Source organism: Falco punctatus, assembly GCF_963210335.1.
Source record: "Falco punctatus genome assembly, chromosome: 12".
Classification (NCBI taxonomy): domain Eukaryota; kingdom Metazoa; phylum Chordata; class Aves; order Falconiformes; family Falconidae; genus Falco; species Falco punctatus.
In genome coordinates this window covers 26,661,637-26,676,590 of record NC_137592.1, presented here as the reverse complement: position 1 = coordinate 26,676,590, position 14,954 = coordinate 26,661,637, and the positions used below count along the sequence as shown (strand labels likewise).

At 36.7% G+C, this 14,954-nt stretch overlaps 1 protein-coding gene across 6 annotated transcripts in view; it reads right to left on the bottom strand.

Moving 5' to 3' along the window:
- The window catches only part of MARK1 (microtubule affinity regulating kinase 1), a 63,254-nt gene that overhangs the window by 27,526 nt on the left and 20,774 nt on the right, over positions 1–14,954 (bottom strand). For all 6 annotated transcript variants that reach the window (XM_080408566.1, XM_080408562.1, XM_080408563.1 and 3 more), the window contains exons 2-4: positions 9,633–9,836; positions 8,878–8,931; positions 905–953 (exon numbers count right to left, since the gene is read on the bottom strand). In XM_080408566.1, coding sequence (XP_080264692.1) covers positions 905–953; positions 8,878–8,931; positions 9,633–9,836 — 307 coding nt within the window. The remainder of the gene's footprint in view (positions 1–904; positions 954–8,877; positions 8,932–9,632; positions 9,837–14,954) is intronic.

Genomic DNA, 14,954 nt, shown 5'->3' with positions numbered 1-14,954 from the left:
AAATTAGGGTTTAATTTGACACAGACATCTTTAAGATTATACAAACCTTCCCGGATTCACTAGTAAACTGCTCCCAGTTAGAAATCTGAGATTCTGACCAACTGAAAACTGAGTGGATACCAGAAACGTTAAGTCTGAAAGACTTTCCTCAGATTGTAATAGTAACCACTCATTTAAAAACAAACACACGCCCACCGCCACCCCCAAGAAAACAAAAAACAGCGGAAGCTAAGAATGCTGGAAAAGCAACAAACAATTCAAGGGATGAGAAGGGAGTGCCTAGCATGTAATAACTTGTACACCTCATCCATACCTTGTATGCAACAAGCCCTCTGGCCAATTCAGGACCATTAACTGTCTCTGGAACAAGACTGTCCAGCCCTCCTCAGCCAGAAGAATTGTCATCACAAAGTAGGGCCCTGAAGCTGTGGGGTAGGTGAAAGAACTAAAGCAGAAAGGGAAAATTACATACTTTGTAATTCTAATTTTCTGGAAATATCAGTCAACGGGAGTCTTTCCTAGACTGAACTAATGGAGTTTTGCTACTTTCACCCAAGAAACTCATGCTTTTTGGCCTCCAGAGTAATTTAAATGGAAGAGGGGAGTTGGGGCCCTCAACAGACTGGACTGCTCAGCATCTCCTACTTTAAAGCTTTTTTGGACTGAGCAGTTTATCTCCTCTGAGCAAAATTCTTGTCTCAAGCACAGTCAATAAAAAGAGGTGAGTGACAATGAAGTATTTACTGAATGCTCATTGTCCTATTATCTCAAAAAAGTTTAATGAACAAAAGCATAGCAGTAAAGTACATTCAAATAAAGCCAAAGAGAATAAAATGTAAACAGGATAATTAAGAAAAAAAAGACAAAAAGAAAAAAAGACTTTGCAGAAATGTAAGGTCCCTACCAATATTGGGATGATTCAGTATCTTCATTATTCGTACTTCTCGAAACAACTGTCAAGGAAGCAAGACAATTTTCTTAGTGTGTTTATTAAGGAAAAGTTACACAAGATATGCTATTTTAGATGGCAAAAAGAAGCAACATAACCCCACAGAAAATGGCATTAGCATAAAATACAGATAAATAGAGTGCAATGAACTTCAGAAAACTTAATCTGCATCTTATATGTCACATAAAAATAACCACTACCAACTGCGTATCAAAACCACACCAATCTTTAAGCTTTACATAGACACAGGTAAGTTTTATAGCCCCTTCTGGAATTTCACATTGACCAAACCCAACAGATCATTCAGACAAGTTTTTGTTATATCTCTGCTTCAATTTCTTTGGTGACTTGCAAGCTCAGCTAACTAACTACTCCTGAACACAAACATAACTGTGGGTGAAAATACAAGGTGTAGTACTACAAAAAAGTCAAATGCACAGTTGTTAAAACAGAATGGGGTATCAGGAACCCTGATGCCCCCCCGTCCTACCACTCCACAGAGGTGAAGCGGGCAAGTTCGCTTTTCTCACAAATACCAGATTTTATACTGGGTCTCTCACAGAGATGTCCTGAAGATTTATGATTGATGAAAGACCATTTTATGATCCCAAGTCACATAATTAAGAACAACTGGACAAACTTATAGTTTTAAGTGTATATACTTAAGACAATGGTGGGTTTACTTTTATATATACTTTAAGTGTATATACTTAAGTGTATTTACTTTTATATAACTTTAAGTGTATATACTTAAGACAATGGTGGGTTTACTTTTTTTTTTTTAAACCAGAAACAAGAGGTCTTTGCTCTTAAATTTCTAGCACTCCTGGGTTTATTGATTAAATAAGAGGTGAAGCAAGACTAACCTAGGTGCTCAGAGGTAAGAAGGCGAACAAAAGGAATCCAAAATGACTATATAGTTCTGTTACTCTATACTTAAGGCTGTCAATACTGATAAGCTTGCACTGTTTTACTTCAAGTGAACAGCATATCCCCATCGTCAAACCTATTTACTCTGCTGCATGCTCTTTAGTCCCGCATTGGGCTGAAGGAAGATGCTGAAAGGAAGGAAGAAAAGCCCACTGGCTTCCACGTAATGCTTACATTTTGGAAACATTTTAGCACTACAGTCCTCCTTAGAGAGAAAAGGCTCAATGCAGAAATGATGTCTTAGAGACAACTCTCTCAATTTTCAAAATCAGTCCCATTTGTTTGGATGCTACCTTTGCAAAACAGTGATGCAAGCCAGAGAGCAAACACCTCCTCAAAGACTAGCACTTTAGTTTCTACTTTATGACAGCTGAGGCTACAAGCCTACTTGTCTAAACAAGTAATTAAAACTTTTGTTTAGACAACATTGATGGTTTTTTACTCCATTTGTACAACTTGGTCATAACAGTTCTAAAATTCTGTGGTTATTCTACAAGATTATAGAGCAAAACCTTTTTGAAATCCAGCTTTTGATCGAGTAATATTGCAGTTATTGTTTCACATTATTATTTCAAGATAGTTACTAACTACTCACCTTATAATTGCCACTAAAACAATTTCAGAGGGAAGCAAAGACTACAAAAGCATTTTTCTGAGAAAACATGAACAGTATGATGCAGTTTGCTTGTGTTCAAAATGTAACACATGGGTATGTAATACTGTGCACTAGAATTAACTTCAGCAAATTCTTGTTGCCTCATAAAGTCAGTTATTTCCAGGAAAAAACCATCATACCAGGTTGTTCTTTGTGCATTTTTTTTTCTTTTTTTGCTAAATATATGAAAGTCTTGCACAAGAAAAAGTTTCTCAGCTAAATCAGTATCAGTTAGTCAGAAACTAACAAATTCAAACCAATAGATGGCACAGCTTCAGAACAGCTTCTAAGCAGGTGTGTGGAAAACTGCAATTTCTGCAGAGGACTGGAAAGGTATTTCATAACTTAACAGTATTAATGCTGGTATAAAAGTTACAGCAATGAGTATGTGTCTTCATAAGCAGGCTTAAAATATTAGACTTCTATAAAAATAATTTCATATTTAGAAAAAAGATCATTTAAGAAGCAATTTTATGTGTAATGTAAAGCACATAGTAAATAAAAAAGTGCATTACTGTAATCAATATTCTCACAGATTTGTAAGTTTACTATTGGTTTAAGATTCAAGTTGATTTCACAGTGGTATTATTTTGTTCCACACAGTATGCAAATTCTTTCTTCCATAAAGGAAAAAATCTACTAGGAAATGGACATAAAAGTCTATTTTCCTCCAGACAGAACAATACTGACCTCTAGCCTGATGCAGATACTTTGTTATGTGAAAAAAATACTTACTTGCTCTGGCTCTGAATAGAAGTCATCACCAAGACCCAAAGTACGGGCTTAGGTTTATTTTGTACAAATGCCAATAAAATTCTTTACAACATCTTGTATTATATATCTTGTTGAACAGACATTTTTCAGAAAGCTGAAGTGTATGTTCTCATATAAAAGCAGGTACGCAGTCATGGTGGCCACCATGGGTACATCAAGAGGAAGTTGTTCGTCAGTCTTTTGAAAGAGAGCAGCTATTTTAAGGCAAATTCTAAACGAACTCGAAGTCATGAGGTGAATTTGGGTATTTTCTTGCTGGTTAGTAGCTCAGAAGTGAGCTGCTTCTTTGGGGATTTTTGACTCAAAGGCACTTTTAATGCTGGTCGAAATGCATTTGCATGCTTAGAGCAGAACTGGACAAGGCTGAAATAGCTGAAGTTATCTTAGGTGATGCTCATCCACACAAATCATGTCAATCATAAGCTGAATGGAAACTGATTATTTTATTTTACAGAGGGGATGGCTTCAGCCTCCCTACAAACATATAAGAGCAGGGCAATAAAGAAATTAGCAGAGTAAGAATTGAAAGAATAGTTGAAATCTTGGAATCTACCTGCAGGTACCTGCTGACTAAATCCCTTGCCCTGAGAAAAGATTACCTAAAAGACTTAGGGTCTTTTTTTTTAAAACAAAATTCCTCTCCCAGCTGTCTGCCCACTGCTGAAAATACAGCACACAAGGCTGCCACCTTCACAGGGAGACCTATGTTCCTCAGAGTTTGTATTTTGCAGTTGTTACTGGATTCTAACAAGTTCCCAGCAGCTGCTTACCTTGAAACCAACATTTTCAGATCTTTTTCTGAAGTAACTCAGGTCTAGGCACCTTGCAAATTAGACATATGTAATTTAGGTATTCCATAATACTGCTACATCACTAAGTCAAGCAGTTTTGCTAAAGCTGCTTGGTGTAACAAATACCTTCCAAAATACCTTCCAACCCAGGAAGAAAGAATTTACTTGAAAGGCTGAAAGAACTGAAATAATGGAACAGCACTGTGCAGAGACCACAAACACAGCCACATTACACCTTGTGTAGTTCCTGGCCCATACAGTCCAAGGGGATGTGTAAGGGTCTCTAAAATGCAGAGTGGGGAGAAAGATCACAGAAGCCTACTTCAGTACAGATGTTCAGACAGCAGAGGGGGAGTGGGATGGAAATTGGGCAAACTGTGCTCTGGAGTCCTGGTGTATATTCAGGATTTTATTTGGTCCAGTATAAATGCACATTTATATAAATTAAAAAAATGCCGGCATTCAGTCCTCCAATTTTCTCTCACAACAGAGAAACAATCTAGAAAATCCCTGAACAATGGATAACACCTGAATAAAAGCATTAATGGTGTTCAGGTGTCAGAGTACATTATTTTACTTTACAACTCTGCATTCCGTGGAGCACTGCTTTGGGAAATCACCCGCTGCCACCTTTCCTCTTGTAGAAGCATGCTGGTCATTAACACTGGTTATGTCAATAACTATGTATTTACAAATAGATGTATCTTTACACAATAGCCACTACACCCCTCAATAACACCCAGGATACATCTCTTCCTTTGTGTACAGTGGTATTAAAACAAGATCATGCCTACCTCCTACAAAAGTTTGTTAATTTTATAGAAATCTGGACAGAACAGTGAGATTAGCTCTCCTTTCATGACAAGGCAAACCGTAGGATTATAAAATGCTCTATTTTACTGATAAAAAAATAGTGCGTTCAGAATTCACATGCCTCTATTTTCTTGAGCAGCAGCATACTTCTCTCTCTGAAGGTGGCAAGTGCTCCCTGACTATTGTCCCCCCATCCCACCACACACTTACAGGACTGCTCTTCATTCTTAACCAAGTGCTACCATTCAAAAAAGCTTTCAAACAAGTATCTCCTTGTTGCAAATGGGTTGTAGCCTCAGCTTCACTTAATAGTAGAGGACCGCCAGCACCATATTCAATTCATAGAACTTGGACCTATGGAAAAGGCACAAGGCTTGAACAATTGATTCCTGCTTTTCCAGTTTCATTTTCCAGGGCACAGACTGCAGAAAGTACAAAGACCTTCTGTCACACCATTGCTAACACTTCTAAATGCTGTCAGGTTGACATCTACATTTACAATTTACTATTTTAAGTCACTACAATCAAAATAAAAATCTTCAGTTAACCAAAGTTTTTTTCTTGCTTTGAAAGATGTGCTTGAATATGTCTCTAGTTTCTAAGTCATTACTGAGAAAGGATGTTGCAAAAAAAGCATAGCTTTCAATAGGTAACATATTGAAGTTGTTCCAAACCTTCTACTTCTTTGCTTCTGTTCTGCTTCTCTTAACAACAGAAAGAACCAAAGTTTGAGGCTTTGGATATGTTTAAAGAATAAAAAGAAGCCTGCTGACCCCTAAAAAGGGAAAATTTGAAACGCCACTTGCTAATAAAACCTATTAGGAAAGCAGCACCTTCTATTCCACTAGCAGTTTGCAGAAGAGCAACAGAATGCTATTTCAGAAACATCCCTAGTGAAGCCAGTACAAGATGACACTGTAAAAGCAGCAGACATGCAGAAAATAGAACAGCTATTTTGATATAAATTCCAGTTATGATAAAACTCCAATACTTACCTTTGGGTAAAAATTACAATCATGACAGTGGAAAAAGCTAACTCAGTACAGTATGTTACTATCAAGACAGCAAGTTCACAAAAAAGCCAGCTCTGTCTTCTAAACAGGTGCTCACCGAGTAAGATGGGAACCACATACTGAACAAATTGAAAACAAAATAAAAGGCAGTGACCTTAATTCAACATTGTTTATCTATTTAAATAGATAGAGGTCCTGAAGCAAGAAATGTAATATAACTTAAGACTATCGCATTGCATGCACAAGGATGCAAAGTTAAAAATTCACGAGGTCAGCTTACTTGTGTTGTCTCCTAACATTTGATGGTTTAAGTTAAAATAACTGCATCTGTGAAGTGCCCTGCCCATACTATATGGCATAAACAACATTGGAGTGGCGAAGAACAAACTAAACACTTTCCTTGCTTTCATACCCGTGACTAACTACAGATCCAGCTTGTATGACACTTGCAGCAACTGACGTATGTGCTCAAATATTTCTGTTTACAAAACAGAACAGTGCATGAGAAGCTATGATGCCTCAACTCATTTTACTTAATTAGGTCAGTAGCAAGTACTATGGCGATACTTGGCATCCTTTATATTGTAGTGAGCAGAAAGGGGATGGTCTTGTGAATGACCCTGTACCTAAGATCCCTATATTTGTCTTGTTTGATTAACAATAACCAATAGTGGTTGAAAGCCTAAACATTTTGCTGACCTGCATACAATTTACCCGCTTTGAAGTTCTAGAGACTGTCCTCTCAACTATGCTAATTTAGATGGGTTCGCACTCAAGAGTGGTATTTTTGTGGCAGTAACACACTCCAGTATTCCCCTACAGACTTTCCTTAGAAAAGTGTCTGTTCCTACTAAAACAATACTACTATTGTAGTATTCTCAACATTACCTCTTGAAATAATAATAAAAAAATAATCGACTACTTAACAATCCTATGTACAGTTAAACCTGATGACAAAATTATAAAATTTCACATTGCAGTGATACTACGTAGAACATGATCACAAACTTTATATAATAGCTCAGTGCAGAAAGAAAAACAGATGACTGCTTTCACAGAACAGAATAAGAATTTATTGTTTTATTTACAATACACAAATGACCTATCAAAATACTAGCAGAAGTAATTTTAAGCATGCTGATGAACCACCCTCCCACCCTTATTTGCTTTAAAAAACTACAGCTGCTTGAATGACTGTGCAAAAAACTGTGCTTAAGCTTACTTAAAAGCTTTCACGAAATCAATATTCAGCTTCACTCAGAATTCTCAGAAAACTGTAGGAAGCTGAAGACATTTAAAGCTTCAAAACAAAGATTATTTTTTCTGAAAATTACAATCAAAATGTTACAAAGGAAAACTTTGTACAACAAACTATCACTTTCCAGTGTAAGCAGAAGATGCATGGTATAAATATTTCTATTAGCTATCGAAGAAGAATGGAATTGTGGTTAAATGACTAAATTTAACTTCTGTCCTTAGTTCTGCCATAAGATACTTCTAACTGTACCTAAAAACGTTTCTTGTTATCAACTTCCCACTCAAAAAACAAGTTAACAGCAGCGATGTCCTATTACATGAGTATTTTGTGCGCTACTTGTGCAGTGTGACAGCATCTTTTGCAGGCTATGAAAGTTTCATTGATACTTGGAATGATTTATTGAATTATTATTTAGTATTTTTGTGTAAAATACAATATATTTATCATTAAAGCAATTATCCCAGAAGTAAGGTGTTCATGCTTAGTTTTCCAGAAAGTTTTATTATTTTTTACCCTCTCTTTGCTCACCAATGAGACAAACTCACCCAGCTCTCCAAGTGTAAATACCAAGCTAGGCAGGAAACAAGCTACACGAGCAGCAAAGGATTTCCCCAATATGCTCTGTCACGTACTGCATCTGTGGGTCCCTCTTCACTAGCTCAAATATTAGCAAAGAGATTTGCTTAATACGGGATATAGGACTTAAGGATAGCAAAGCTTTTGCATGGACTCTGCACAGCAGGTTGAATTAAAAAAATAATCCTAAAGAACCCATACTCAAACAAAAATTCTACAGAAGAGAAATTAAAGCCAAGTTGGTTATAACTCCCCATAACCAAAGTTACACAATAAAATAAATGCAATGGCAGGCAGAGATAAAAGAACAGCATTAAGCCCTAGCCTCTTTCTCTCATTCTACAGCTACAGACAGCAGCAGCCTAGTATTTGTAAACAAAAAATATCCCAAATTTTTCTAATAGGCACCCTCCAGTTCCAGTACAACATTTCTGTGCTTCAGCTAAAACCAAACATATGTATAGTTAAATAGTAAAAAACTCCAAATCAAACAAAAAAAACCCCCAAGGTTTTGTCAAAACACTTACTGTAATGGTTATGAAGGATTCTGAGTTTCTATCTACAGGCATGAACAAGAATGTTGTGATTACATTCAGTCATTTTGTCAATTTAGTACATGAAAAGTAATGCCAAAGGTCCCTTGAGTCTGACAGATGTTTTATTCAAGTTGAAATAATACAAAAAAAGGTAAAAACCCCCAAACATTAAAGCCATGAAAACTGTCACTCTTACAAGTCCACAAAAAACAATTACTACATTAAAGAAAAATCCAAGGAAAATACTATCTTTAACAGCATTACATCTTGATTTAGTATTAAGACAAACTACTTATGTTCCTAATTGGATACAAATTTTATTGTCTGCAAAAAGTAAAGCTTTTGGAGGAAGGAAGAGCAAAGAAGCAATGCTTAGACAGGAACCACACAGAATAACTGCTCTCAGAAAAACTGCACATGCACACTACAGCAAAGACAGTAGCATACTGCTGTCTCCCAAGGCCATATGTACACAAAGATGGGTGTTTAGCAAAGTAAAGGGACCAAATATTTTTGTCAAGTAAATAAAAGATCACAGTTCAACTGTTTATAGAATTTCAGATATTATGGTGTATTTCTTACCTTTTGCAGACTAGTAGGATTTAGCTGGGTTTTATCTATTATTTTCACAGCAACCTTGAGGAAAAAAACAACCAACCATGGATTATTAAACTCAGAAAAAAGTTTGAACAAAAATATACTGCACCTCTGTAAGCAAAAGCATGGATGTGCCTCTATGACATGCATATGTATCTGCTTTTATGTATTTTACCACACAAAATTTCCTCACCTATTGGGATCTACCAGCAGGAGCTCAGAACTTTGCCACCCAATGGTACCACCAAGGAATCAGTTTTATACTTCTGTCAGTGTTTGGACAGAACAATGTTATCTTGTCCACTGCAAAACCAGGCCCCCCAAACACAAGATCAATGTATCAATAGATTTCAATATCAAGGTTCTATAGATAATAAATATCAATGAAATTATCTATCAATAGATTTCTCTTTGGTTTTGGAAATACTTGGGGATGAACAGGTGCCCTCCCAGGCCCAAAATATCCCTTGATATGCATCAAACTTTTTGTTCTCTTCACCAAGAGGTTACATTTTAAAAAAAGAGGTGAGTGGTTAGAGGGAGAAAACTCGGGCACCTCAGGTAACTTTTCCTATATCCTGAAACAGCCTCTTTGCATCTTCCTTTATGATGACAAAAAACCGTGCTTTTTCTATTCAGAAGAGAAAGGTAAAACAATAGCAGAAATACTTATTATAAAGATAGCCAAAGAGAATATAAAAAACACTGGCAGTCTTTTTTTTCTTTTTTGGAAGGCTTACCTCTCTTCCAGTAAGTACATGTCTTGCCAGTTTCACTTTGGCAAAATTTCCTTTTCCTATTGTTTTCAGTAAGCGATAATTTCCAATGTGAGGATGCTCTTCATTGGTAGACGTAATGGAGTTTCTACATCGGGGAATGTTCTGTCTGCTACTTGACTTGATAGGCTGGACATGTGGTTCAGTGTATCCATCCACAGAGGTATGCTGGAAAGCAGATAAAACAGTTGCAAATTTAGCTACTTGGATTTTAGACAGTTGCAGCAGAATAGACTAAAAGCATAACAAGGTGTAAAGGGAAGTAATTTATTTACTTTCACCATATTTTGGATGGTAGCCTAAGCAGAATATGCTGTCTTTGGGCTGAGTTTGATTCATGTCTCAAGAAAAAAGTCTGCAGAAAGATTCTATCAGCTCCTAAAGTAAAACTAGGAACATCTAGGCAGTAATCAACAAACCATTGCAGACTTTTTTTAAATATGGAACTATGCCAAGCTACACACTATACCACTATGTTGCAAATAAACTTGTCTAATCATAACCAAATTTAGTGTTTTAAAAATACACAGTACAAAAAAATACTTGTACTTTGGCATATTTGGAAACAAGGGTTCACTCAAATTTTTTTTCTTAACTTTCTTCACTTGAATAACATTACGAGAAAGATTTTTTGAGGTAAGCTTTGCTCCCTAAACCTTGGAAGTCACAGAAGTTCTCATTCAAGTGACAAATAACTTACATCTTTATTTAAAAATAATAATTTATTCTTAAAAAGAAAACTCCACAATACCTTGAAAACATACTTTAAATCTCAAAAAGTCTGAAGAACTAAAAGGATGTTATTTTTAATGCATGCCAACCCATCATCCCACATTAAATGTTAGTCACCAAAATCAGCAGTGCTTCTGTACTCTTTTAACTTCCAAGTATGTAAGGGGCAAGATAGAGATGGGGCTTGGAAATGTTCCAAGGAGAAACCAAAGTAAAGGAAGATGTCAATGGGGTGTTAAGTGTTTCAGTATTTCAAATGCTTTCTAAGATTAGCGGCAGATGGGTACAAATGTTTAACAAGTAAAATTTAGCCTCTAATCTTTTAAGTTATAGATTTTAAGGCAGGCAAAAACTGTAGGTAGAAACAGTGTCTTCTCAGACTAGTTTTTATATTTGTAACAGAAAGCCATGATTACTCCTAGGTCACTCAGTTCCTGCTAAGCATCAAGCACCAACAAAACTCAAGGCACCTTCATATTTTCCCATTATTCACTGCTTCAATCAAAAAGTGGGTATCTCAATATCTCTGTGCAGAGCACTAACCAAGCCTGTTCCTTTACAGATCAAAGATTTCAAGATCTTTGACCTTAAGCTGAGAGCAGAGTCAGAGGAGCACTCAGCGCCTCAGCACTGGGAGGTTCCACTGTTCCACCCAGTACCCAGCCTAACGCTGGTCTATGCTGATATCACCTGTCATTCCTTACACAAGTAATTATTTTCTTACACAAAACACATTTTAAAGCACTGCTTCCAACTTCTATGTGTGTTTATTATAGACCAAAGTCAATCCTCTCCTGTAAACACCCATGCTTACAGATAGTCCCACTGAGCCAAGCAGAGTTATTTCAGGACATAAGGACTAGTAGAGTTGGGAAAACTAGCAAACAGCTGCAACACAACCGGAAAAAACAAGGAATATATCACAACCAGAATATTCTTCCCAAATGTAGCACAACACTGCTTACATCACCTCCAGCATTATTAATTATTCACTATGCCAGAAGGATGGTCCTAAATAGAATTTTCTGTTGGTCTTCATTACCCACGTCTCTGCAAAATACTACTTTACCCCCACTGCTAAACTGTTTTCCAAATCACTGCAGAACCAAGCAAGCCAGGCATGTTTAGATTCAGCATATCAGACAAATTTATTCAACCATGAAATAACATGCTAGCAATAGTATTTATCCTTTAGAAGCACATATTTAAAATACTTTCTTTGGGCTTGGAAAGAGAGGATCAGAAGGACATCTCCAGGCAAAGAGGCTTTGAAACATTCCTTCAACATTGGACACTAGTCGTACATGCAATAAACCAGAGCCCAAGTAGAAGTCTTGCCTAAGACAACACCCTGCAATATCAATATTTGTATGGTGCTAATAATGAATATTATAGCTGTACCTAGAACCCCATCCAGAGCTACAGCACTATGCTACACAAACAAGTTTTAGAAGTCTTTAAGCCTGTTCATGCGCAGAATTAGATCTTCACTACTTGAAATAAAATGCCTACCAGAAGTACTAGCAACCCTAATACCAATTGCCAGTTTCACACGTTTCAGAGGATTAGCCTACTTCCAGTAGATACTTGAAGGTATCTTTCAGATAAACAGTTGGATAGGCAAGCAAAACCAATGCCACAGGCAAAGCAAAAGACGGCTTTACAGGACAGATCATCTTCACGCAGATTTAACAGGGAAAGCAGTTATTTAATCATAATGACAATGTAACACAGAACAAAATCCAAAGAGGAAAAAAATAAAGTAAGAAGGTTCATAGTCATGACAGTTCTGGATTTTGGTCTTTATGGGACAGAAAAAAAGAAGCCCTCTGGATAGTTTCTTAATTATTCCCTCTTAGACAGACTTATCTTCAGAGTCAACCATTCTCCCCAGCTATGCCCAAGGATGACAGAAAATATGCATAAAGGCGGCCAAGTTTCTTAGTTTGTGAGCCACATATATATAGCATTTCTGAATTTGAACAGCACTGAATGAAATTCCAATTATTATTCTTAAGTCTTGCAACAGGCCTCCCTTTTGCACATAAACAGCTTCTATTGTTGGAAAGTACGGAGGAATTTAAACTAGAAACTCATGAACTTCTAGAAATCAGCATTCAACAAAATCCAAACATAACAAAGTTAAGATGTTGAAAAAACCAACCAAGTTAGGTCAAATAACGGTATCTCAGAGATTATTTCCAAACAATGTTAAAGCTGAATTCCACAGAAGCATGCAATATCCACACTGCCTAGAAAGACAGGCTACGTAGTTTTAAGATCTTTCTGGTCCATTACAATACATTCATTCATTACACATCAGCTACTACGTGACTATCTAAAAACGCCATTTCAGAAGAAAAACCTCTGAATTCTGAGAAGTTTTTCAGGGTGCTGGAAACAAGTGGGCTGTAAAAACCAACATGCTCCTTGAAGTTCACTGCCATCTAAAACCAATTCCAGCTAACAACCTTCATTTCCTACACAGGATTTTAATTAGGGATTCTGATATTTCTCTAGCTACACTGATAATATATCTTTATATGTACATATGTCATGTAGTGGGAAACACTGTCTTACTAGGATATCATAAACATGACTCCCTGTATGTTGTTGATATCACTGTTAAATAAAATGTCTAGAAATAAACACATAAAAATTAGATGTTTCTTAAAATAAAATGCAATTTTAAACAAAAAAAGGTGCAGTAGTGACAAAAGTTTAGAGCTGAAACAGTACATTAGAACAGCAATTTAGGTATTTTTCACATTAGTCAAGTGTTTTTAAAAAAATAAAGGAAAAGCACATACAAAACAAATTTACCACCTTTTCAGAAATCTCAGAAGAGTAATTCTAGTATTCAATTTTAGATTGCGACTGAAGAGAGCTCAATTAACAGTTATTACTCCTAACTAAGGTTGTTTCTGACACATTCCATTAGTGTTATTACAGAAAGTCAGTGGCATTAAAATCACAAGAGATTGACCCGTTGCTTCCCGAAGACTCAAAGCTATCGTCTTCCCCAAAGCAGTTTTGCAAAAGCAAGATGACCCAATGCCCAATACATTATCTCTGAGAAAGTGCAGAAGAAATACCCGCACCAAGCAGATACAACAAGTGTGGTCTACTACTTATTCAGCGTCCTTTAGTCACTTACCTAGCCACTGGAGTAGTATTCTCACAGATTATACACCATAATTAAACTTATATCATCACATATATTAACTGCTTTTATAGCTTAGTCTTAAATAGTCCCCAAAACCATTCTGGCCACCAAACGACACAGCCTTTCTCAATCAAACAACACCAAACGCCTCTATAGTCCTTCTGAGTAATAGGATAACTTCTACACATTGACCTGCCTACAAATACACCTCATATGATTAAGCAAACATCTTAGTCCTGAATTTTCCCCTTCTTGAATTACTGCAAGGCAAATTCCTTGGTACAGTCAGCCCATGGAAGCAAAGTATGCACATGAGGTGCTAAAAAAAGCACATCATCACACTTCCTCTCTCAGTATTATCTCCAGTTCTGAACTTATGCTTCTTACAGCCAATTTTTATATTCATAGCTCCAAACATTTTCAAGCATGTGCCATACACATGAGCATTTGTAACAGCTGTCATGTTTTGCAAGGTAATCAAAACAGCTAGCCCAGACAGAGGGAGGCTGAAGAGTTTAGAAGACAGTCTTCTAAACAGCTCTCATCTGCCACAGCTTTGATTCACAATTCAGGGGAAGGAAAGGGGAGAAAGATGAGAAGTAATGTCCTGGATGTCCAGCTGTTTTCATGTTTTAACTGCTTGCTATCCCTAACTATTCCTTTAGGACCCAGGAACTTCTAGCAAACCACCTCAAACAAGTATTTTTTTTTCCCCTCTGAAGTAACAATCAAAGTAAAGTAGAAGAACCACATTTTTTAATGATCTCAGTAAACCTCAATGTAGGAACCAACAAAAATGTTCACATCAGCTGGTTCTGCATCACATACCAAAAGCACCCAGAGGGTCAGGTTTACAGGTTTGAAGCATCATGCAACTCTGAACTGCACAAGATGATGATGGTACGTGATCCATCAGCTACTGCCAGAAGAAGGGGATTCACTCCTCTCCCAGGTGAACCTCACATCTGCACAAACCCACAGCTTACCCTTGCCACATGTACCCTGTTGCATCATACTACAATTACTAAAGCCCCTCTGATCTCAATCAAAACATTAATAGATCACTATCTACTCTAATTTTTCGTCTCTCCGAGACATGTGAAAAGTGCTTTGGAGGAGGCAACTAAAAGTCTGAATGCATGTACGTGTGATTCTTTTCATAATTTTTATCAGCAATTAAAAGCATGTTAGACTGGGAATGTGTGATAGAAACTTGGTTATTAAAAAAAAACCCAAAGCCAAAGCAATCAACCTACTCCACTGAAACAGGATAATATGAAGGACTTGGCTCAGAAAACCCCATGAAACAAGCAAACACACAGAGTGAGTGGAAAAAGTATATATAGATTTTAAATTAGATACCAAGGTCAACGCATGCCAGACAGAAC